At 36.1% G+C, this 24546-nt stretch overlaps 1 protein-coding gene across 1 annotated transcript in view; it reads right to left on the bottom strand.

Moving 5' to 3' along the window:
• The window catches only part of EYS (eyes shut homolog), a 1652140-nt gene that overhangs the window by 1095535 nt on the left and 532059 nt on the right, over window positions 1-24546 (bottom strand). The window contains 1 exon segment of the mRNA XM_032864581.1: window positions 17436-17581. Coding sequence (XP_032720472.1) covers window positions 17436-17581 — 146 coding nt within the window.

The following is a 24546-nucleotide window of genomic DNA, read 5'->3' as shown; positions in this document are numbered from 1 at the left end:
GCCCACGTGGGGTCAGTGTGGCCCCAGCTCCCTCGGGGTCACAGAAGGATTGGGGGTGTCTGAGTGTCGCAGAGCTCACAGGTGTTAGATTGAGGAAGCCAGCTACAGAGACGGAGCCGAGGAGTGAGCCCTCAGCTTGGGGTTACCTTGAACTGGTCGCAGGCTGGATGAGCTCGGAGTGCAGCCAGAGGCCAGGAACATGGGAGTGATTGAGCACTTTTCTCTGAGGGTGCACTGAAGAGTGGGGCCCCAAGCTCTCGGCTCCTCTGGGCCGGAGATTGGGAGGCCACCATTTTCATTCCTTTCCTCCAGAACTCTACGGAAAGCATTCACAGAACAAAAGCTCCCGAAAGTGAACCCGAGCGGATTACTTAGCCTGGCCCCTGGTAAGGGTGGTGCAATTCTGCCCGGGGCAAAGACACTTGAGAATCACTACAACAGGCCCCTCCCCCAGAAGATCAACAAGAAATCCAGCCAAGACCAAGTTCATGTACCAAGGAGAACAGCAGAATCCCAGAGAAGGAGAAAGCAAAGCATGGAATTCATGGCTTCCTCCCCATGATTCCTTAGTCTTGCAGTTAATTTAATTTTTTTAATATTATTTTTTTCTTCTTCTAAATTTTTTTTAACTTTTACCCTTTCCTCTTTTAACATTTTTTAACTAGTTTATCTTAACAATACCTTTCATAAAATAATAATAATCTTTTTTGAACCTTCATTATTATAGTCATATTTTATCCTTCATTGTATCTAACTTTATTTTTTGTATACACATTGGGTTTTTTCTTCTAAAATATTTGGGGTACAACTTCTTCTAATAGATCAAAATATGCCCTAAATCTAACTCTGGGCTTGTTCTAGGATTCAGCCTGAGCAAAATCTCTCCACTTTCTTTTTCTTTATTATCCCAGCCAATTTACTTTATCAACTCCTTTTTTAGAAATTAAAAAAAAAATTTTTCATCTCTATAGCCATATTTCATCCCTTCATTGTGTTTACCCTTATATATGCTTTTCATTCATTAAAATTTGGGGAGGTAGTTTCTTCTAAGAGACCAAAATACTCCCGAAATTAAGTGGGTGACCCTGTTCTAGTCACCAGTCCAGTATATATATTTTTTTCTTTTTTATATATTTTTTTGTTTTCTTTCTTTATTATTATTTTTTTTAATTTCTTTTTCTCTGAACTTTTTTTAACCCCTTTGTCCCCCCGCCCCCCAGGATTTGGGGTCTCTTATGATTTGGCTAAAGCGTATTTTCCTAGGGTCTTTGCCACCCTTTTAATATTTTATTTGCCCCTTCATATATTCTTATCTGGACAAAATGAAAAAGTGGAAAAACTCACAAAAAAAAAAAAAAAAAGAACAAGAGGCAATACCAAATGCTAGGGACCTAATCAATATGGACATTGGTAATATGTCAGATCTAGATTTCAGAATGATGATTCAAAAGGTTCTAGCCGGGCTCAAAAAGGCATGGAATATATTAGAGAAACCCTCTCTGGAGAGATAAAAGCCCTTTCTGGAGAAATAAAAGAAATAAAATCTAATCAAGTTGAAATAAAAAAAGCTATTAATGAGGTGCAATAAAAAATGGAGGCTCTTACTGCTAGGATAAATGAGGCAGAAAAAAGAATTAGTGATATAGAAGACCAAATGACAGAGAATAAAGAAGCTGAGTAAAAGAGAGACAAAGACGGGTGGAGAATTTGAGAGATAAGTGAAACCATAAGATGAAACAACATTAGAATAATTGGAATTCCAGAAGAAGAAAAAAGAGAGAGAGGAGCAGAAGGTATCTTGGAGAGAATTGTTGTAGAGAATTTCCCTAATATGGCAAAGGGAACAAGCATCAAAATCCAGGAGGTGCAGAGAACACCCCTCAAAATCAATAAGAATAGGTCCACACCATGTCACCTAATAGTAAAATTTACAAGACTAAGCAACAAAGAGAAAATCCTGAAAGGAGCCCGGGAAAAGAAGTCTGTAACATACAATGGTAAAAATATTAGATTGGCAGCAGACTTATCCACAGAGACCTGGCAGGCCAGAAAGAGCTGGCATGATATATCAGAGTACTAAACGAGAAAAACATGCAGCCAAGAATACTATATCCAGCTAGGCTATCATTGAATATAGAAGGAGAGATAAAAAGCTTCCAGGAAAAACAAAAACTGAAAGAATTTGCAAACACCAAACCAGCTCTACAGGAAATATTGAAAGGGGTCCTCTGAGCAAAGAGAGACCCTAAAAGTACTAGATCAGAAAGGAACAGAAACAATCTACAATAACAGTCACCTTACAGGAAATACAATGGCACTAAACTCATATCTCTCAATAGTTACCCTGAATGTTAATGGGCTAAATGCCCCAACAAAAGACACGGGGTATCAGAATGGATAAAAAAACCAAAACCCATCAATATGCTGCCTACAAGAAACTCATTTTAGACCCGAAGACACCTCCAGATTTAAAGTGAGGGGGTGGAAAACAATTTACCATGCTAATGGAGATCAGAAGAAAGCTGGGGTGGCAATCATTATATTACATCAATTAGACTTTAAGCCAAAGACTATAATAAGAGATGAGGAAGGACACTACATCATACTCAAAGGATCTGTCCAACAAGAAGATATAAAAATTTTAAATATCTATGCCCCTAACATGGGAGCAGCCAACTCTATAAACCAATTAATAACAAAATCAAAGAAATACATCGACAATAATATAATATAGTAGGGGACTTTAACACTCCCCTCACTGAAATGGACAGATCATCCAAGCAAAAGATCAACAAGGAAATAAAGGCCTTGAATGACACACTGGACCAGATGGACATCACAGATATATTCAGAACATTTCATCCCAAAGCAACAGAATACACATTCTTCTCTAGTACACATGGAACATTCTCCAGAATAGATCACATCCTCAGTCCTAAATCAAGTCTCAACCGGTATCAAAAGATTGGGATCATTCCCTGCATATTTTCAGACCACAATTCTCTGAAGCTAGAACTCAATCACAAGAGGAAATTTGGAAAGAACCCAAATACATGGAGACTAAACAGCATCCTTCTAAAGAATAAATGGGTCAACCAAGAAATTAAGGAAGAATTGAAAAAATTCATGGAAAAAAATGATAATGAAAACACAACGGTTCAAAATCTGTGGAACACAGCAAAGGCAGTCCTGCGAGGAAAATATATAGTGGTACAAGCCTATCTCAAGAAACAAGAAAGGTCTCAGGTACACAACCTAACCCTACACCTAAAGGAGCTGGAGAAAGAACAAGAAAGAAACCCTAAACCCAGCAGGAGAAGAGAAATCATAAAGATCAGAGCAGAAATCAATGAAATAGAAACCAAAAAAACAATAGAACAAATCAACAAAACTAGGAGCTGGTTCTTTGAAAGAATTAATAAGATTGATAAACCCCTAGCCAGACTTATCAAAAAGAAAAGAGAAAGGACCCAAATCAATAAAATCATAAATGAAAGAGGAGAGATCACAACTAACACCAAAGAAATACAGACAATTATAAGAACATATTATGAACAACTCTATGCCAACAAATTTGACAATCTGGAAGAAATGGATGCATTCCTAGAGACATATAAACTACCATAACTGAACCAGGAAGAAATAGGAAACCTGAACAGACCTGTAACCAGTAAGGAGATTGAAACAGTCATCAAAAATCTCCAAACAAACAGAAGTCCAGGGCCAGATGGCTTCCCGGGGCATTTCTACCAAACATTTAAAGAAGAATTAATTCCTATTCTCCTGAAACTATTTCAAAAAATAGAAATGGACGGAAAGCTTTCCAAACTCATTATATGAGGCCAGCATCACCTTGATCCCAAAACCAGACAAGGATCCCATCAAAAAAGAGAATTACAGACCAATATCCTTGATGAACACAGATTCAAAAATTCTCACCAAAATACTAGCCAATAGGATCCAACAGTACATTAAAAGGATTATTCACCACGACCAAGTGGGATTTATTCCAGGGCTGCAAGTTTGGTTCAACATCCACAAATCAATCAATGTGATACAACACATTAACAAAAGAAAGAACAAGAACCATATGATACTCTAAATAGATGCTTAAAAAGCATTTGACAAAGTACAGCATCCCTTCCTGATCAAAACTCTTCGAAGTGTAGGGATAGAGGGCACATACCTCAATATCATCAAAGCCATCAATGAAAAGCTCACCGCAAATATCATTATCGATGGAGAAAATCTGAAAGCTTTTCCGCTAAGGTCAGGAACATGGCAGGGATGTCCATTATCACCACTGCTATTCAACATGGTACTAGAAGTCCTAGCTTCAGCAATCAGACAACAAAAAGAAACTAAAGGCATCCAAATCAGAAAAGAAGAAGTCAAACTATCACTTTTTTCAGATGATATGATGCTATATGCTATATGTGGAAAACCCAAAAGGCTCCATTCCAAAACTGCTAGAACTCATACAGGAATTCAGTAAAGTGTCAGGATATAAAATCAATACACAGAAATCAGTTGCATTTCTTTACACCAACAACAAGACAGAAGAAAGAGAAATTAAGGAGTCTATCCCATTTACATTTGCACCCAAAACCATGAGATACCTAGAAATAAACCTAACTAAAAAGGCAAAGAATCTATAATCTGAAAACTATAAGGTACTCATGAAAGAAATTGAGGAAGACAGAAGGAAATGGAAAAATGTTCCCTGCTCCTGGATTGGAAGAATAAATATTGTGAAAATGTCTACACTACCTAAAGCAATCTACACATTTAAAGCAATCCCTATCAAAATCCCATCCATTTTTTTTCAAAGAAATGGAACAAATAATCCTAAAATTTATATGGAACCAGAAAAGACCTCGAATAGCCAAAGGAATATTGAAAACGAAAGCCAAAGTTGGTGGCATCACAATTCCGGACGTCAAGCTCTGTTACAAAGCTGTCATCATCAAGACAGTATGGTACTGGCACAAAAACAGACACATAAATCAATGGAACAGAATAGAGAGCCCAGAAATAGACCCTCAACTCTATGGTCAACTAATCTTTGACAAAGCAGGAAAGAATGTGCAATGGAAAAGACAGTCTCTTCAACAAATGGTGTTGGGAAAATTGGATAGCCACATGTAGAAAAATGAAATTGGACCATTTCCTTATATCACACACGAAAATAGACTCAAAATTGATGAAGGACCTCAATGTGAGAAAGGAATCCATCAATATCCTTGAGGAGAACACAGGCAGCAACCTCTTTGACCTCAGTCACAGCAACATCTTCCTAGGAACATCACCAAAGGCAAGGGAAGCAAGGGCAAAAATGCAAAAATGAACTATTGGGATTTCATCAAGATCAAAAGCTTTTGCACCGCAAAGGAAACAGTTAACAAAACCAAAAGACAACTGACAGAATGGGAGAAGATATTTGCAAATGACATATCAGATAAAGGGCTAGTATCCAAAATCTGTAAAGAGCTTAGCAAACTCAACACCCAAAGAACAAATAATCCAATCAAGAAATGGACAGAGGACATGAACAGAGATTTCTGCAAAGAAGACATCCAGATGGCCAACAGACACATGAAAAAGTGCTCCATATCACTCGGCATCAGGGAAATACAAATCAAAACCACAATGAGATACCACCTCACACCAGTCAGAATGGCTAATATTAACAAGTCAGGAAATGACAGATGCTGGCGAGGATGCGGAGAAAGGGGAACCCTCCTACACTGTTGGTGGGAATGCAAGCTGGTGCAACCACTCTGGAAAACAGCATGGAGTTTCCTCCAAAAGTTGAAAATAGAGCTACCCTATGACCCAGCAATTGCACTACTGGGTATTTACCCTAAAGATACAAACGTAGTGATCCGAAGGGGCAGGTGCACCCGAATGTTTATAGCAGCAATGTCTACAATAGCCAAACTATGGAAAAAACTAGATGTCCATCAACAGATGAATGGATAAAGAAGATGTGGTATATATACACAATGGAATACTATGCAGCCATCAAAAGAAATGAAATCTTGCCATTTGCAACAACGTGGATGGAACTAGAGGGTATTATGCTTAGCGAAATAAGTCAATCAGAGAAAGACAACTATCATATGATCTCCCTGATAGGAGGTAGTGGAGATGCAATGTGGGGGATTTGGGGGGTAGGAAAAGAATAAATGAAATAAGATGGGATTGAGAGGGAGACAAAACATAAGTGACTCTTAATCTCACAAAACAAACTGAGGGTTGCTGGGGGAGGAGGGGCTGGGAGAGGGGGTTGGGGTTATGGACATTGGGGACAGTATGTGCTATGGTGAGTGCTATGAAGTGTGTAAACCTGGCGATTCACAGACCTGTACCCCTGGGGATAAAAATACATTATATGTTTATAAAAAAATAAAAAATAATAATAAAAAAAAGCAAAAATCAATACAAGGTCAAAAAGCTAATCGCCATTTCAAAAACTGCACAAATGTTACAAACAAATACATTTTGGCTCTGTTTTACTCCTCTTTGGTGTAGGTGAGTTCTTGTGAGCATAAACATTCTCCTGAATAGAAATTTCCTTTAAGAAATTTAAGTCCCAAATATTTAAAGACACAAAGTGTCTTTCCATTATATTTCTAAAGGGTAAGCAAGTCAAGCAAGTCAAGTGATGACAAAGAGTTTGAGAGACAAGGGATGATTTATTTGCCAATAAAATGGCTGGAATCTGCTGGAAGGTGAATGTAAAAGTGTCATCCAGGAATAGACAGAGAATTCTGGACAAGGGCAGCAAATGAAGAGAATTGAGGTATTGTGAGGGAGTTATCTTGTCTTTATGGTCCTCTGAAATTCTAGTGGTGGCAAATTCAAATGCATGCAGTGGTCAAGTAAGCAGCATAAATAAGTGCAGCTGACAGCTCAAGTAAAATGGAGAGTGTGTGCCCCATTGCAAGGAAGCAGCCACTCCTCAGAGCCAGCCCTTTGTTTCCAAAATGGAAAAAAAAAAAATGCCCAGTGTTTCCAGGTCTTCTAAATTTTCATAAAAAGGAAAAATTAAGAGGACCGTGACTTGTCCTAGTTTTAAAATTTCGTTATAAAATCCTACTACTCAATCAACTAGAAATAGATTCAGTCTGTGGATCACATTTACAAGGTGCATAACTGAATGGTGGAAAGCAGTTTAAGAAGTCAAAACCCTTGTCTTGAAGATAGAAGGAGAACGGGTTGACTGGGGATGTCTTCTTCAGGACAGAGAGTTCAATACAAAGTCTGACTATAACTTAAGGAGGAAGTGGCAGGGGTGAGGCATTAGTCCATCTCTTATGGGTCCTCTGTCTCCAGGAGAAAGTATTTGGCTCCCCCGTGCTTCAAGATGAAGAAATAATATCTTACCTTTCTTTAATCCTCACCTGCTGTTGTCTCCATTGAAATGACTGTGAGAGTAAGTGTAGGAAAGCTTGGGTTCTGCCAGGGTCCCAAGAGAATATAAGCAGCACAGCGTCATGGAGTCTAATCTGCTCCTTTTGCTTTCCCAGCAGTTAGACAAGCTGACACAATGTACGAGCTCGGTGAAGAGACCTGAGGGAGTGCACTCACACTGTTCACAGTAGCATGCACAGTCACACTTGATACTGTGTGCTTTCATAAAGATGCTCCACATGAGGAGGTCCGTGTTTTTAGTTAGATAATTCTGGTAACTACTACAAAAAAGACTTAGAGAAAAAGATACTCCAGACAAGAAAACCAGGTGAAAGAATGTCTCAGAGAGAGAAGATAAGGAACTAAAGTAGAGCAGTAAGATTAATGACTCATTAAAGCACCAGAGGGAAAGATCCTTTCAAAACACAGGCCACACATTTTTCTTCTCTATGATTAGAGATATTGGGGTCAAGATTTCAAATCACAAATGTCTCCAAAGATCTTTGTTTTCTGATGGATTATATTTCTATTTATTTATCAGATTAAAAACCAGTATTAATGGACCGGGTAGTGCATCCATATCTTGATTTTAAAAAGCCTTTAATGTTTCTTTAAATCTGGCTACATTATACATAATCACAGAACATTTCATTTTAAATAAAGACTGCGTGGGAAGAAAACTGTATTACAGATGGAAAACATTGACTTTCTGGAGATGCCACTGACAGTCATTTAAATGCTAAGAGACTACTTCAGTCTCAAAAGTAAAGATATTGTCTCTCTTACAGGCAGTACATTTCATTTAGATAGTTGTAGGGTTATCTTGTTTTCTAGTTTCAATAGTTAAAGTAGGTTCAGATCCACTTGTCAAAAGGGACAGAACTGGTTTAAGTGCTTCAGTTTCTCTTTCCTGCCCTTTCTAGCCAATTAAGGAAAATCTGTTCTTCAAACGGCAATGTCTCACATACTGATCGGAAGCATTTCCATGCTTCCAAAAGTAGGAAATATGCTCCATGCCTGGGTTTTGGGCAGCTTCCCTGGATTCCTGCTCCCATGTCATAAACCCACTGTTTTAGTTTGGATTCTGCTAAAATCAGAAACTGAGACCATGACTTATTTATTTGGTAGATGATCTCAGGAAGTAAGAATGACAGAGGAAGGAGAGTGAGACCAGAGAAAGATTAAAAGTCAGAAGAAGAAGTTTTATTAAAGATATTTTTGTAGGCAATGGGGACATGACTGCACAGTGACTTTAAGAAGTGAATAATATGGGGCGCTTTGGTGGTTTAATCAATTAAGCCTCTGCCTTTGGCTCAGGTCATGATCTCATGGTCCTGGGGTAGAGCTCCGTGTGGGGCTCCCTGCTCCGTGGGGAGTCTGCTTCTCTCTCTCCCTCTGCTCCTTTCCCTGCTTGTGTTCTCTCTCTCTCTGTCACTCTCTCTCTCAAATAAATAAATAAAATCTTTAAAAAAAAGAAGTGAATAGTATATAACTAGGATTAACTACATGAAAGGAAGGTGGTTGGGTTATTCATAAACTGTCTTATATCTCCCATTGTTTGAAGCATACCTTGAAAGCACTGACTTCCAGTACTTTGAGCTGTGCATGCCTGGAGGCTAAGCTGGCTCTACCGTGTAGGAAATGACTCTAGAGATGGAGCAGACGTTCAGCGAGCACTTGATTTGGGGAACTGTCATGATGACATGAGCTGAGAGCACTTAGAACTAATCACCTCAGGGGAGCCTTGATGGTTCAGTGGGTTGTGTGTCCCACTGTTGACTTCAGTTTAGGTCATAATCTTGGGATCCTGATGTACAGCCCGGCCTCAGGCAACCAGCTGAAGGTGGTGCCTGCTTGAGGAATCTCTCTCTCTCTCTCTCTGCACCTCCCCCACTTCCCTTTGCTCAGACACTCCCATGCACTCTCTCTCTCTCCCCCTCTCTCTTAAAACAAAACAAACAAGCAAAAGAAAAAAAACCAACTACTCACTTCATCTGCAGCTGAAATCAGAAGCTGGTCAAGAGGGTATGACCTGGGAACCAAAAGTGTTTGCTAAGTTTACCTCAGGAAGTATATCAAGACCTATTTTCTAGAAATAACTCCTGGAGACCTGGTACACTCTACATGCATTTGGTCTTTACCGTTCAGTTGACATCAATCCTGAAAGAAGACAGATGTATAAATCGTACTTGGAATCTGCTTTTCATACCTAACTATTCCCTCAGTTTGTACTAAAATCTATGTTTATGATGAGAGATTGTTAGTATTATAATATTCTCACATTGGGACACAGCTTACAGTATATTCTTCAAATGGCTTTACCAGGAAACCCTGAATTTTAGAAGTTACTGAGCCTTCATAAATAAATCTCATAATCTGATCTAATCTTTGGGTACTCATACCTGTTAGAAACTGGGAAGAAGGAAAACATTAAGAAACAAAACCACAGGTACCTAACACTGTGAGTTGTTCTATAATTATTATTTTGGGTACTCAATGGCCTTGAACTTCATCGGGACTAATCATTTGCTTGCATGATAAGTATATTTTAATGATAGTATATAAAATATATTTTAATAAGATATGTATAGAATTTCTCTAGGCCCAACTGCTTTGTAAAATATCAAATAGACACATTTATGACATATAGTGTTGCCCTACAAAACTAAATATAAGTGGATAATGACCTATAAATATCTGATAATTAATATACTTTTATTAGGCAGTATATCATTGCAACCATTATTTTTAGCATCTTATTTCGTAGAATATAAAATATTAACTGCCTCAAGATTGTTATATATTATATAAAGAATTGCCAATGATAAGGTCACTTGGTTTAATTTGCCATTGGTTTCCTTTTAGAAAGATTTATTGTGATTTAATGAGTAATAGAAAAGGTCTAAATTTTACATTTTAGGTCACTTTTGGATTTATTGCATATAACTATTTTACTTTATAATATTAAATCAAATTATATTGCCCTTGAATTTAGAATTGGTGTGATGCTGTAATGGATTCACATATATATGCTTTTAACTCAGAATAAGCTGGATATGCAGAGTTTTCTTTTTCAGCATGCAAGCAGTAAAAACTTCTCTGAATGGTTTGCCACAGTATTCATAAATCAACATTATAAAAGTGAGAATGTTATCTCCTATTAAAAAATTTTATTTTAATGGTATTATGGAAAGTAAATGAAAAGAGAAAACACTTAAAACTCTATAGTGTATAATGTTCTTTCATATATATATGAAATATATAAAATATTAATATATGTCAAATAGATAGATAGATATTTGAATGCTTTTAACATCCTAGGCACTGAGATACCATAGTGAACAAAAGACAGAAAAAATCCGGCCATTGAAGAGTTGAACTCTAGCAGGAAGAGATAAATTAGTAATTAAGTGGTACAATGATTAGACAGCGAAAATTGCTATGCAGGAATAAAGGAAGGAGGTAGAGGAAAACAGTATTATTTTTATGTAATGTAGATAGGTCTCTAAGAGGAACTCATGTTTGAGACCTGAAGAAATAAAGGAGAAAACTATGCTCATATCCAAGGGACATGTTTCATACCCAGAAAGAACAAACAGTCAACTGGGGGAGTTAGGAAGAATGTAGTAGGAAATGAAATTAGAGAGGTAGCCAGGCACCAGGCTGATACAGGATCTAGTAGGGCAAAGTAAGGAGTATATGTTACATCCAAAGCATTATGGGAAGCACTGGAGTATTCTGAGGTTAAGAGTGATCTTTTTTATATTTTTAAATGATCACTCCTGGTGCTGGTGAGGGATATATTTTAATATATTTTAATGCAACAAGAATGAAATACAAAAAGTAGTTAAGATATTATAGTCAAGGCAAGAGATGATGGTAGCTTGGATGAAAGTGGTTATAATGCAGATTGTAAGAAATGGTTGAATTAAAATATATTTTGATTGGGGCACCTAGGTGGCTCAGTCCTTAAGTAGCTGCCTTCGGCTCAGGTCATGATCTCAGGGTCCTGGGATAGAACCCCGCATTGGGCTCCCTGCTCAGTGGATGGCTGATTCTCCCTTTCCCACTCTCCCTGCTTGTGTTCCCTCTCTTACTGTCTCTCTGTCAAATGATCAAATAATATCTTAAAAAATATATATATGTATGTATACATATATACATACATATATATGTGTGTATACACATATATATATATACACATATACATACATATATATACACACACACATACACACACACATATATATATATATATATATATATATATATATATATATATATATGTGGGAAGGGTGTATATAGCCAGTGGGACCTGTTGATGGACTTTAGGGTGAAGTATAAATAAATAGTCAAAAATAACTCCATGATTTTGGTCCAAGAAACTGGTGAACAATGATGCCATTCACTGAAGTAAAAAACATTGGTGGTAAAGCAGGGTTAACATAAATCCTTAGAACTGGGGAATCAGATGTCATATGGACATCTAAATGGAAATGTTTGAGTATATGGGAGTTCAGGAAGAAGCCAGAACTCATGTAACAAATTAGGTAATTTTCCATATATGTATGGTACTTAAACAAAAACATGGATGAAATCACTTATCAGTGTACATATCTAGAGAAAGGAGAGCAAAAATGAAGTTCTGAACATTTAAAGGATCCACCAAAGGAAACAAGATACTAGTAACTGGAAATATGGAGTCCAAGATTAGAAAGTGTTTAAGTAGAAGGCATGAGTAAAATGCTCCTGATAATATACCTAGCATGAGGAAAAATAATTTGCATTAGAATTTGGCAGTGTGGGGCTAATTGGTGACCTCCAACAAGAAGAGTTTAATTTTAGTCTTAGGATTAAAAGCACAATTTAGAAATGGATTTGAAAAAGAAAGAGAAGTAAGGAAATGGACACTCAATATAGGCAACAGATTTTGATAATACTGTTTTAAAGAGAGAGAAAATAGAACTAGTTTAACAGAAGTATAAAGGAGAAAAATTAAAAATTAGCTGAGAAAGAGGTAAATATTAGTATTTACATGCTGGTTGTAGTGACATAGTATGGAGGGAAGAATTTAAATTATACACAAATGGTATTAATGAATAATACTTCTTGAAAGACTGTATACTTGCTAGAGATGATATCCCTCTGTTTATTTCCCCAAAGTTCCACTAACACACAATCACTTTATAGTACACTTTCACTAGAGGTTTGAGGTAATAATTTAAAGCAATTGGAGGGGCACCAGTGTGGCTCAGTTGGTTAAGTGTCTGCCTTCAGCTCAGGTCGTGATCCCAGGGTCCTGGGATGGAGCCCTGCATTGGGCTCCCTGCTCAGCGGGGAGTATGCTTCTCTCTCTGCTCCTCCCTCCTGCTCTACTCTTTCTTGCTATTTCTCTCTCTCTCTCTCAAATAAATAAATAAAATCTTGAAGCAATTAGAAAAAAAAAAAAAAGGTTGAATTTTATATATTGCTCTCCTAAAAATGTGTTGGCTGTTTCTAACAAACAGAACTAACTGGCCCTAAGGTTCTGGTTTATCAAAATCTTGTCAAACATCTTTCCCTACTGCTGATCCTTATCTCCATCTCCATTTCTTTCCAGGAAAGCCAGTGAAAGGGAAAAGGCCCATCAGTAATGACATATCAGATTTCTCCAATAAAATAGATGGCATTTCTGCTCACTCATATTTGAGGACTTCTTATTCACTCAGAGTTTTTGATTAGCATTTTACTGGTTCTCTTTCAGATATTAACTGATAGTCTGGGAGTATTTTATATTAAAACAGACACACACACACACTCCTCTAAAGAGATACAAAAAAAAGAGAAAACATACACGGAGGAAAAATCAAATTTGGAAACTAAGATAATGCAAATGCTAAAATAACTGAAAATCCTGTAACTATTGCTATAGAGAAAAAAGGAAAAAAAAAACTTCTTATCAATAAAAATTACAGGATGCCCTAAAATATTAGACAAGAACAAGCTTTTGGTAATTAAAAATGAGAGTAAATGTTCTTTAACAATATAATAAAGATATTAGAAAAAACAAGTCTATCAAAATGAGCAAAAATAAAATGAAAATAAAAAAGGAAAACTGATGGTTATAATAATATTAATAGTGACATTCTGACTAAAAATTGTTTGATATAACCATTTTGAGAGGAAGTAGTGGGAAAAAAACATGTACAAATTGGTGAATGGAAAAACTGGTAACATAGCTACATATTTTCTACAGGAAAAATTATTCAGATAATGTGAAAAATTGAAAAAAAATCAAGAAATAGCATATAAGCATGCTATGTAGAAATATGAAAGCAAGTGGCTCCTGGGTGGGTTAGCTGATTAAACATCTAACTCGTTAGATTAACCATCTAACTCTTATGACCCACAATTATGGGTCATAAGATCAAGCCCTAAGTTGGGTTCCATGCTCAGCACAGAATGTGCTTGAGATTTCTTTCTCTACCTCTCTCTCTGCTGCTACATCCTGCTCATGCTTTCTCTCTAAAATAAATAAATAAATCTTTAAAAATATATATGTGGAAGTAAAAAACAGAGAAATATTTAATAATATTGAAAGCAGTTGCTTCTGGGAGCAAGTTTGTTATATTTTCTGCATTTGGAGCAGGTTTGTTATATTTTCTGCATTTGCCCTAAAATATTATCCCCCCACTCCTCACCCACTTTAAGTGTAATCATGGCTAAGTACAGGGTCTACATTACACATAGGTTGGAAGTGAAAGCATTGTGAGGAATATGCAAATCCTCAAAATCTTGAACTTGTATTAGTCTTTGTACACAATGTCTATTTTTTTCCTAGCTAGCAGACTAGACTGCCAGCTACAACTAAAATTCTTAGATGTTTCTCTGCTTGATTTGTAATGTGGTGATATATTTTTTTAAAGATTTTATTTATTTATTTGACAGACAGGTCACAAGTAGGCACAGAGGGAGGCAGAGAGAGAGGAGGAAGCAGGCTCCCCGCTGAGCAGAGAGCCCGATGCAGGGCTCAATCCCAAGACCCTGGGATCATGACCTAAGCCGAAGGCAGAGGCTTTAACCCACTGAGCCACCCAGGAGCCCCATGATATTTTTAATATATTTTTATATACACATAATAAAGATTCTAATATCCTCCTGAAGTATCAAAGCTTCTTCAGTGGTTTAACCTCTTCCTTTAATAGTCCAGTTATATAAAAATATAAAAATCTATTATCAGGGAAATATTCCCACCTTTATAGGTTATTAAGTGTAATTTTGATTCTTCATCTGTCTCTCTCAATCTACCATTTTATTTATACACATATGTATGTGTGTACTAAATGGCACATCAATCTTAAACCAAATCAGTTTTCCCATGGCCTTCCCTGACTGCTCTGTTTAAATTTCCCTCCACAATTCCTAACCTTATTCCAGCTCCCTATAATTATTTTCATACACAACTTTTCTCATGGCAATTAATATCATTTTCCATGTATCATGCTATAATTCTCCCAGATATATCTATATTAGGGAGAGAGTTAATATGAATGAATTATTTTTATGGTAATAGCTTTCTAGTAGAAGTATGAGAATTCAATCCTCCAACCCTTCAAGAGAGTTGACAGTCTCTGATCTACCTGGCCTAAAATGACAGGTAAATTATTTCAGAATTGACTGTGTCTACCCAGACACCTTGGCTATCCCAACTAGTGCCTAATAAATTCACCTTAAGGATCATACTAGACCATCTAACCAGGTGTGAAAACCCACTTTTACAATGGCAAGTGAGGTGGGTATTTGTAACTTTCCAATAAATCTTGAATAAAGCTCATTCTTTAATATGAGAAGCCTCTCTCCTTCCTCAAGTTACTGCCCATTTCTTGCTTCCTTCTTAAGCAAATAAAAATCTTCCTTTAATAAATTGTGCATATTCATTCTCAGCAATATAATTTTCTTACATTCTCTCTTAAATCCACTTCAAACAGACTTCTGCACCCTCCACTCTAGCCAAACTGCTTCCTTGACAATGTCACTAATGACATTTGCATTGCTTCTCCAATGGTCAGAACTTAGTCTTTATTTTATTTGACCTAATAATAACATTTGACACTGTTGGTCATTCTCTCTACTTGAAAGAATTTACATGTCTTTCTGCATTCCATCTGTCCTTGCTTTTTCTTCCTGTATCACTGTCTGCTCTTTTCAATTTCCTTTATTGGTTCTTCTTTCCCTCATGGACCCCTAAATATTGCAGTGCCCATGGGCTCAGTCCTTGGTCCTTTTCTCTGTTCTATCTACATTCACTTCCTTTTTGATTCTATCCAGTATTATAGTTGTACATCTGATGACTCCCAAAATTTACATTTCCGTTCCAGACTACGTCATACAGCCAACTGTGTACTCAACTTTTCCATAGGGCTGTTTAATTGGCAAATTGACCTTAAATTTTGAAACAACACTGAATATATTAGCTTTCAATAAAAATAGAGAAGTTGTGAAATAAATATAAAAAGAACATGTTAATCCTTCAAACTTTACAATGAATTTAAAATAACAGAACAATGTGTTACATCAAATAATTTTATAAAAGGTGTTTCTCATTCATATTAAGCTCAGTGTGTCATTTCTTATTTTAACAGTGTTAGCAAGCAAGGAGCAGAAAACAACAGCATGGTGAATGGCATTGTGAGTTTGTATCTATGGTCCCAAACAAACATATTCCAAGAATTTGGAATATGATGGGCAACATGACATTTAGAAAGAATACTATTGCATTGCCAAAATTTATTGCCTCTTACCTATGTAATAAAATCTGTAGGGGCGCCTGGGTGGCTCAGTGGGTTAAAGCCTCTGCCTTCAGCTCAGGTCATGATCCCAGCATCCTGGGATCAAGTCCCAGGGTCCTGGAATCGAGCCCTGCATCAGGCTTTCTGCTCAGCAGGGAGTCTGCTTCCCTCTCTCTCTCTCTCTCTGCCTCTCTGCCTACTTGTGATCTCTGTCTATGAAATAAATAAATACAATCTTCAAAAAAATCTGTAGATAAGGGTTTATTTATTGATTTTTTTTAAATTTAAGCCGAGACTTTTGGGCATGTAACCATTGTTACCAAGGTAACCTTCTCTGATGCCATCAGGATTCCTCAAGAAAGACACCTGCATATTTATTGTTCAGGTCATTTAACTTTTTCTTGCCTTCTGATCACTTACTCATGGAAATGCTTCTAATTTTTTCTTTATCAGTTTTGCTTTCCAATCTTATTTCTATTTTTCTAGTGGTTTTTTTTTTTTTTATTCCTGCAAACATAGAATGTAATATTAGACACACTTAACTAGTTTCCCTCAGGAAAGGAAACCGAGAGATCCCAGTGGTGTAAAATTCAGACATTAATAAATTGAAACTTGAGATTTCAAAACACTTTTGCTGGACTCACATAATTAATACTGGTATACAAAAATAATAAAGCTTTTTGTATTTCATAAATGTAGTTTCTCAGCAGAAGTTTAGAGGGCTAATGCATTTTTCTTTCCATTACCACTTGATGGTTTTTGCCTTTATGTTTAGGTAGCATTTGTGTTGTGGAATAATGGATATTAAGAAAGCTAATTCCAAATTATATTTTTCTGCTAGAACTTTAAATTCACAATAGCTCTGATTTCTGGCATATATGTATATTTAAAAGAGCTAATCTTATTATGTTAATATTTGCATAAATGATGACAGTATTATTTCTCTTAGATTATTCATACACTGATACTTCTCTATATTGCAATACAAACATAATTCAGATCACTTCAATTCAAAATGCATGAAAGTGTAAAATGCCTTGTAATATAAAGCATATACTTCTTAGCTGTTAGCATGATAGATTAAAAAGCATAACTTTTGTTTTTATTAATTTCTTTTATGAAACAGTCTCTTGCACTTCCTGTCCTACTTGCATATGACAGGTTATTTTGGGTTCTGGAGAGTAAATATAAGATTGCCATTTATTCACAGATAGCAATATGTTGATAAAGGCAGGGCAGGTAGAGGTTTACCTGTATAACCAGGAGCACAGAGGCACCTATATCCACCAGTTCTGCTGACACAATCTTCTCTATCCAGACAAAGTGAGATTTTGCATTTGCTCATATCCAATTCACACAAAGGTCCATGGTACCTTGGCTTACAATTACACACAGGTCTAGATTAAAGTCAGAAAATGAGAAATCACATGTTAACAAAAAGCATTTCGTTATATAAATAATTCATATGTACATATTAAATTTTAGCTATTTAACTTAATTTAAATAAATGGCAATATTTTCTTTTCATTTTTTTTCCTTGGAGAAAATTTAATTCATCTTGTTGGTTCACAACCTGGAAAGTTTCCTAAGTGAAATTTGAAACTGATCCCGATGCAAGGCAAGGAGACCCAAAAGAAAGAGGTAAGCCACTCCAAATTGGTGGGTGACAGTTTTAATAAGCAAAGGAACTTGCATTCCAGGCTTGTCTTGGATACCCTCAAGAAATAGATTTCACACTCGCTCCCCAAATCTTAGAAGTTTATATAAAGTCGTTAATGAGGTTGTCATATATACAGTCCAGAGGGTGTCAATAACACATTACTCTTTCAAGACTTTGTCACTGAAGTGGTTCCTAAATGAGAATAGTGGACAGAACATACATTCCATGGACAAGGTAGAGAGTGAGGTGCCTCCTAACTGCCAGGATCCAGTTTGCAGGTCAACACAAGGTCATGTCCTCTCAATGACTTCTTTAATGACCTTCTAAATATTTTTCCCCTTGAATGTTCTTTATGTGAGAATTTTTTTAAATGAATGTATTTGGATAAATAATTACTTTGATAATACTTTGATAAATACTATCAAGCTTAATTCTGTACTGTATATTTTATTATTATATAAATATAAATCTTTAACTGTATCCTATGTTAAAAATTGAAGATTACCCTGTCCATTGATTGAATGATGTTTCTGATATGGAATCCTTTCTGGTTAAATTAAAAAGATCCATTTTAGCAAAAACAATCTCATTATTGCTTAATTATATTGACAGATGTTGGAGAAATTGGATATAATTCAATGATTAGACATCAGGTTCAAAGTATCATGTACTTAATAGAAGCAGTGACTCCTAAGAGCCTTGCCTTTGAGAATGGATTCCAGAAATTTCAAATGAAATTCTTTTCACTATACAACTCTCCCTTCTTTATCTTAAGCATCAGCCTCTGATGAATATGAGTTACCAAGTTCAGGTATGTCCTCTGGACTTTAACTTATAACTGTTTCTTGCTCCAATGTGGATTTCTTTTTATTGACTCAGATCCTGTCTCAAAGGGCCCTTGATTCTTTCCTTTATAGTCTATGCTGTAGCAACAATCTATATAACTATATGTGGCATAATCACCCTGAATTTATTTTTAGTCTATTCCTGGATGTTGTGCTGAACATGTTTTTATCTCAATATCTAGTCATTCCCTATCTATTTGCCAGAAGACAGAAGACTAATTCTCCTGAGATGGAATTGTGACTAGTGTAAATTATACATATGTAAAATAACACCAGTAAACAACAGCCAAATAATGACAAGCCAATAAATAATGCTAAGAAGAGAAAACAATAATATTTTTTTCTGTATTCATAGATAAATACTAATTAAAACATAAAAGTAATTTCCATAGATAAAATTAAATTGAGAGAAAATGCACCTAGAAAAACAGGTTCTAAATAGTTTTTTTTTTTTTTCTTTCTCCCTCTAAATAAAAATGCCTTACCAGGTTTTCTTGTAATGCTTTTGATACAGATTTTTTTCTTCTTTTGAAGAAACCCTATTTTAACAACTTTTAAAACACAAATATGCATATATTTTAAATATATTGTCTCGAAGCAACAATTAAGACCATGGAATTTTAATATATTTTGATAAAATGGAAATTTCTTATTTAAATTCAAGGCCTTATTGCAAAAGGTTTAGTGTAATTAAACTTAAGTAGGTTAAGGTATTAAACAATTTCGTTCAAATTTCCTTTACTTTGATAGTGACCTAAAATTTTCCAGATAGGTATTCAAGATACTTTTCCAAAACTAAAATGAGTTTAAGCAGGTGACTTCTAAGGAAAATTTAGTACATTGAAAAAAAGTAGAGGTAAAGAAGAGTAACTTTATTTTACATAAAGTGATATTGCCATAATGAAAGGGGAAGGAAAAATTCAAGGTAATCACAGGAAGTTGTAGCTCTAAAATGAGGCCCTGCTTTACATTATTCTTAACACTATTCTTTTATCATGTTTTTATCTTAATTTAGATGAGAAAGAAGTTAATTAGTAGAGAAAAAAATTTTTTTTTACTTCTAGAAAGCTGTTATTTTAAAATATACCACTATATTAACTCATACTACGAGATTCAATATCTAAATTTTAATGGGAGTTTTAATTTAATCTTTTTTGAGAATTTTAATTTTAAAGTGCACTTATAGCATTAAGATTTCATATATAAAACATATTCGGCAAGATGGCCGAGGAGTAGCCAACTGAAATGACATCAGGTCCCAGGAGTTCAGCTAGAGAGTTATCAAACCATTTTGAATACCTATAAACTCAATAGGAGATAGAAGAGAAGAAAAGCAGCAATTCTAGGAACAGAAAATCGACCACTTTTGGGAAGACAGGATGTGTGCAGAAATAAATCCGAAAAAAACAGGAAGACACACCGTGGAGGGAGGGGCTGGCTCCTGGCAAGTGGTGGAGCAGCAGAGCACAAAATCAGAACTTTTAGAAGTCTGCTACACTGAGGAACATCACTCCAGAGGCTAAGAGGGGGTGGAGCCCTCATGGAGACAGTGTGCTCTCAGGACAAAGACTCACAGAAAGACTGGGGCGGGGGGTCTGAGTGTGGCAGAGCTGTCAGGTGTCAGAGCAGGGAACCCGGCTATGGAGACAGAGCTGAGGAGTGAGCTCTCAGCTAAGGGGACCTTAAAAGTTTAAGGGTACCTTAAACTGTGATCCAAGGCACAGTCGGGCCACTGTTCTTCATGCAGGGATCCCACAAGTGGCAGATTGGAGAGATTCCCTCCTTCCTCCTCTGGGAGAAGCAGCGTGGGAGTGTGTGGCAGGAATCTGGTGGGATGGGAGACTCCAAACGGGGCTGTGCACCAGAGATACACACACTCAGTCACAGACCAGGTGAGCGCAGAGTGCAACTGGAGACCAGGGAGATGGGAGGGTTTGACTGCTTTTCTCTAAGGGCACACAGAGGAGTGGGGCTCCAAGTTCTCAGCTCCTCTGGGTCGGAGATTGAGAGGCTGCCATTTTCATTCCCATCCTCCAAACCTCTATGTAAAGCATTCAGGGAACAAAAGCTATCAAAAGCAAACCCAGGCAGGTTACATAGGCCCCTGGCAAGGGCGATGCAATTCCACTTTGGACAAAAACATTTGAGACTCACGGCAACAGATTCCTCCCCCAGAAGATCTGCAAGAATATCCAGCCAAGACCAAACTCACCAATCAAGGAAAACAGTAGAACTCCACAGCTAGGGGAAAGCAACACATAGAATTCATGGCTTTTCCTCCATGATCCTTTAGTCATGAGAAGTTCAATTTTTTTTTTAATTTTATTTTTTCCTTATTCCATTTTTTTAAACTTTACCTCTTTCCTCTGTTAATGTTTTTTAACTAGTTTATCTTAACAATAACTTTTTAAAAAAATCTTTTTAAATCTTCATTGTTATAGTCGTATTTTGTCCTTTCATTGTACTGAACCTGCTTTTGTGTATACATGTAGGTTTTTTTTTCTTTAAAATTTTGGGATACAATTTCTTCTAATAGATCAAAATATACCCTAAATCTAGCACATGGCTTTGTTCTAGTCTCCAGTCTGATCACATTGTCTCCTCTGTTTTTCTTTTCTCTTTTCCAATTAATTTATCTTCTCAAATCCTTCTTTAGAATTTTTTTTTTAAATTTTCATCTTTACAGTCATATTACATCCCTTGATCATGCTTAGCCTATTCTTTAAAATTTTAGGAGGTAGTTTCTTCTAAAAGACCAGAATACACCCAAAATCAAGTGGGTGGATCTGTTCTATTCACCAATCTAAAAATATATATATATATATATATATATATATATATATGTAATTAGATATATATATAATTAGATATATGTATATCTTATATATATAAGTATATATATATAAGATATACTTGTATATAAGAAAAAAATATATATTTTTTTTCTTTTTCCCCCCTTCTGTTTCCCCCAGTTTTGATCTCTTCTGATTTGGTTACAGTACATTTCTCTGGGGTCTTTGCCAACCTTTTAATATTTTATTCTCTTGTCCATATATTCTTATCTGGATAAAATGACAAGGTGGAAACCTCACCACAGGAAAAAAGAACAAGAAGCAGTACTGATGGCTTGGGACCTAATCAATATGGACATTGGTAATATGTCAGATCTAGAGTACAGAATGATGATTCTCAAGGTGCTAGTTGGGCTCGAAAAAGTCATGGAAGATATTAGAGGTACTCTTTCTGGAGAAAAAAAACTAAAATCTAATCAAGTTGAAATAAAAAAAGATATTAATGAGGTACAATAAAAATGGAGGGTCTTGCTGCTAGGATAAAATGAGGCAGAAAAGAGAATTAGTGATATAGAAGACCAAATGATGGAGAATAAAGAAACTGAGCAAAAGAGAGACAAACAACTACTGGACCACAAAGGGAGATTTTGAGAGATAAGTGAAACCATACGACAAAACAATATTAGAATAATTGGGATTCCAGAAGAAGAAAAAAGAGAGAGAGGAGCAGAAGGTATATTGGAGCAAATTATAAAAGATATATTCCCTATTATGGCAAAGGGAACAAGCATCAAAATCCAGGAGGCACAGAAAACCCCCTTCAAATCAATAAAAATGGGTCCACACCCCATCATCTAATAGTAAATCTTGTAAGTCTTAGTGACAAAGAGAAAATCCTGAAAGCAGCTCAGGACAAGAGGTCTGTAACATACAATGGTAGAAATATTAGATTGGCAGCAGACCTATCCACAGAGACCTGACAGGCCAGAAAGGATTGGCATGATATATTGAGAGGACTAAACGAGAAAAATATGCAGCCAAGAAAAATATGCAGCCAAGAATACTATAAGCAGCTATGCCGCCATTGAAAATACAAGGGGAGATAAAATGCTTCTAGGACAAACAAAAACTAAAAGAATTGCAAACACTAAACCAGCCCTACTGGAAATATTGAAAGGGGGTGCTCTAAGCAAAGAGAGATCCTAAAAGTAGTAGACAGAAAGGATCAGAGACAATATACAGTAACAGTCAACTTACAGGCAATACAATGGCACTAAACTCATATCTTTCAATAGTTACCCTGAAGGTAAATGGGCTAAATGCCCCACTCAAAAGACACAGGGTAGCAGAATGGATTAAAAGAAAAGAAAAAAAAAAAAAGACCCATCAATATGCTGTCTATAAGAAACTCATTTTATACCCAAAGACACCTCTATATTCAAAGTGAGGGGGTGAAAAACAATTTACCATGCTAATGGGCATCAAAAGAAAGTTGGGATGGCAATCTTTATATCAGACAGATTAGATTTTAAGCCAAAGATTATAAGAGATGAGGAAGGACACTACATCATACTTAAAGTGTCTGTCCAACAAGAGGATCTAACAATCTTAAATATCCATGCCCCTAACATGGGAGCAGATAATTATATAAATCAATTAACAACAAAAATCAAAGAAACACATCAACAATAAGACAATAATAGTTGGAGATTTTAATACCCCTCTCACTGAAACGGACAGATCATCCAAGCATAAGATCAACAAGGAAATAAAGACTTAAAATGACACATTGGACCAGATGGACATCACAGATATATTCAGAACATTTCATCCCAAAGCAACAGAATACACATTCTTCTCTAGTGCACATGGAACATTCTCCAGAATAGACCACATCCTGGGTCACAAATCAGGTGTCAACTGGTAGCAAAAGACTGGGATCATTTCCTGCATATTCTCAGACCACAATGCTCTGAAACTAGAACTCAATCACAAGAGGAATGTTAGAAAGAACTCAAATACATGGAAGCTAAAGAGGATCCTACTAAAGAATAAATGGGTCAACCAAGAAATTAAATAAGAATTGAAAAAAAAATCAAGGAAACAAATGAAAATGAAAACACAACTGTTCAAAATCTTTGGGACAAAAAAGGCAGGCCTAAGAGGAAAGTATATAGCAATACAAACCTTTCTCAACAAACAAGAAAGTTGTAAAGTACACAACCTAACCCTATACTAAACGAGTTGGAGAAAGAACAGCAAAGAAATCCTAAACCCAGCAGGAGAAGAGAAATTAGAAATATCAGAGCAGAAATCAATAAAATAGAAACTAGAAGAACAGTAGAACAAATCAATGAAGCTAGAAGCTGGTTCTTATAAAGAATTAAGAAGATTGCTAAACTCCTGGCCAGACGTATCAAAAAGAAAAGAGAAAGGACCCAAATAAATAAGATCGTGATTGAAAGAGGAGAGATCAAAACCAACACCAAAGAAATACAAACAATTACAAGAACATATTATGAGCAACTATACACCAGCAAATTTGGCAATCTGGAAGAAATGAATGCATTCCTAGAGACATAAAAACTACCACAACTGAACCAGGAAGAAATAGAAAACCTGAAGAGACCCATAACCAGTAAGGAGATTGAAGCAGTCATCAAAAATCTCCCAACAAAAAAGAGCCCAGGGCCAGATGGCTTCCAAAGGGAATTCTACCAAATATTTAAAGAAGAATTAATACCTATTCTCCTGAAACTATTCCAAAAAAATATAAATGGAAGGAAATCTTCCAAGCTCAATTTATGAGGCCAGCATTACCTTGATCCCAAAACCAGACACAGACCCTGTCAAAAAGGAGAATTACAGACCAATATCCTTGATGAACACAGATGCGAAAATTCTCACCAAATACTAGCCAATGGGATCCAACAGTATATTAAAAGGATTATTGACCACAACCAAGTGGGATTTATTCCAGGGCTTCAAAGTTGGTTCAACATCCACACATCAATCAGTGTGATACAATACATTAATAAAAGAAAGAAGAACCATATGATACTCTC

The sequence above is a fragment of the Lontra canadensis genome, unplaced genomic scaffold, assembly GCF_010015895.1.
Source record: "Lontra canadensis isolate GAN:19392208 unplaced genomic scaffold, GSC_riverotter_1.0 scaffold27, whole genome shotgun sequence".
Classification (NCBI taxonomy): Eukaryota; Metazoa; Chordata; class Mammalia; order Carnivora; family Mustelidae; genus Lontra; species Lontra canadensis.
Note: the sequence above shows the minus strand (reverse complement) of the source record. Positions and strands in the feature narration are given on the sequence as shown.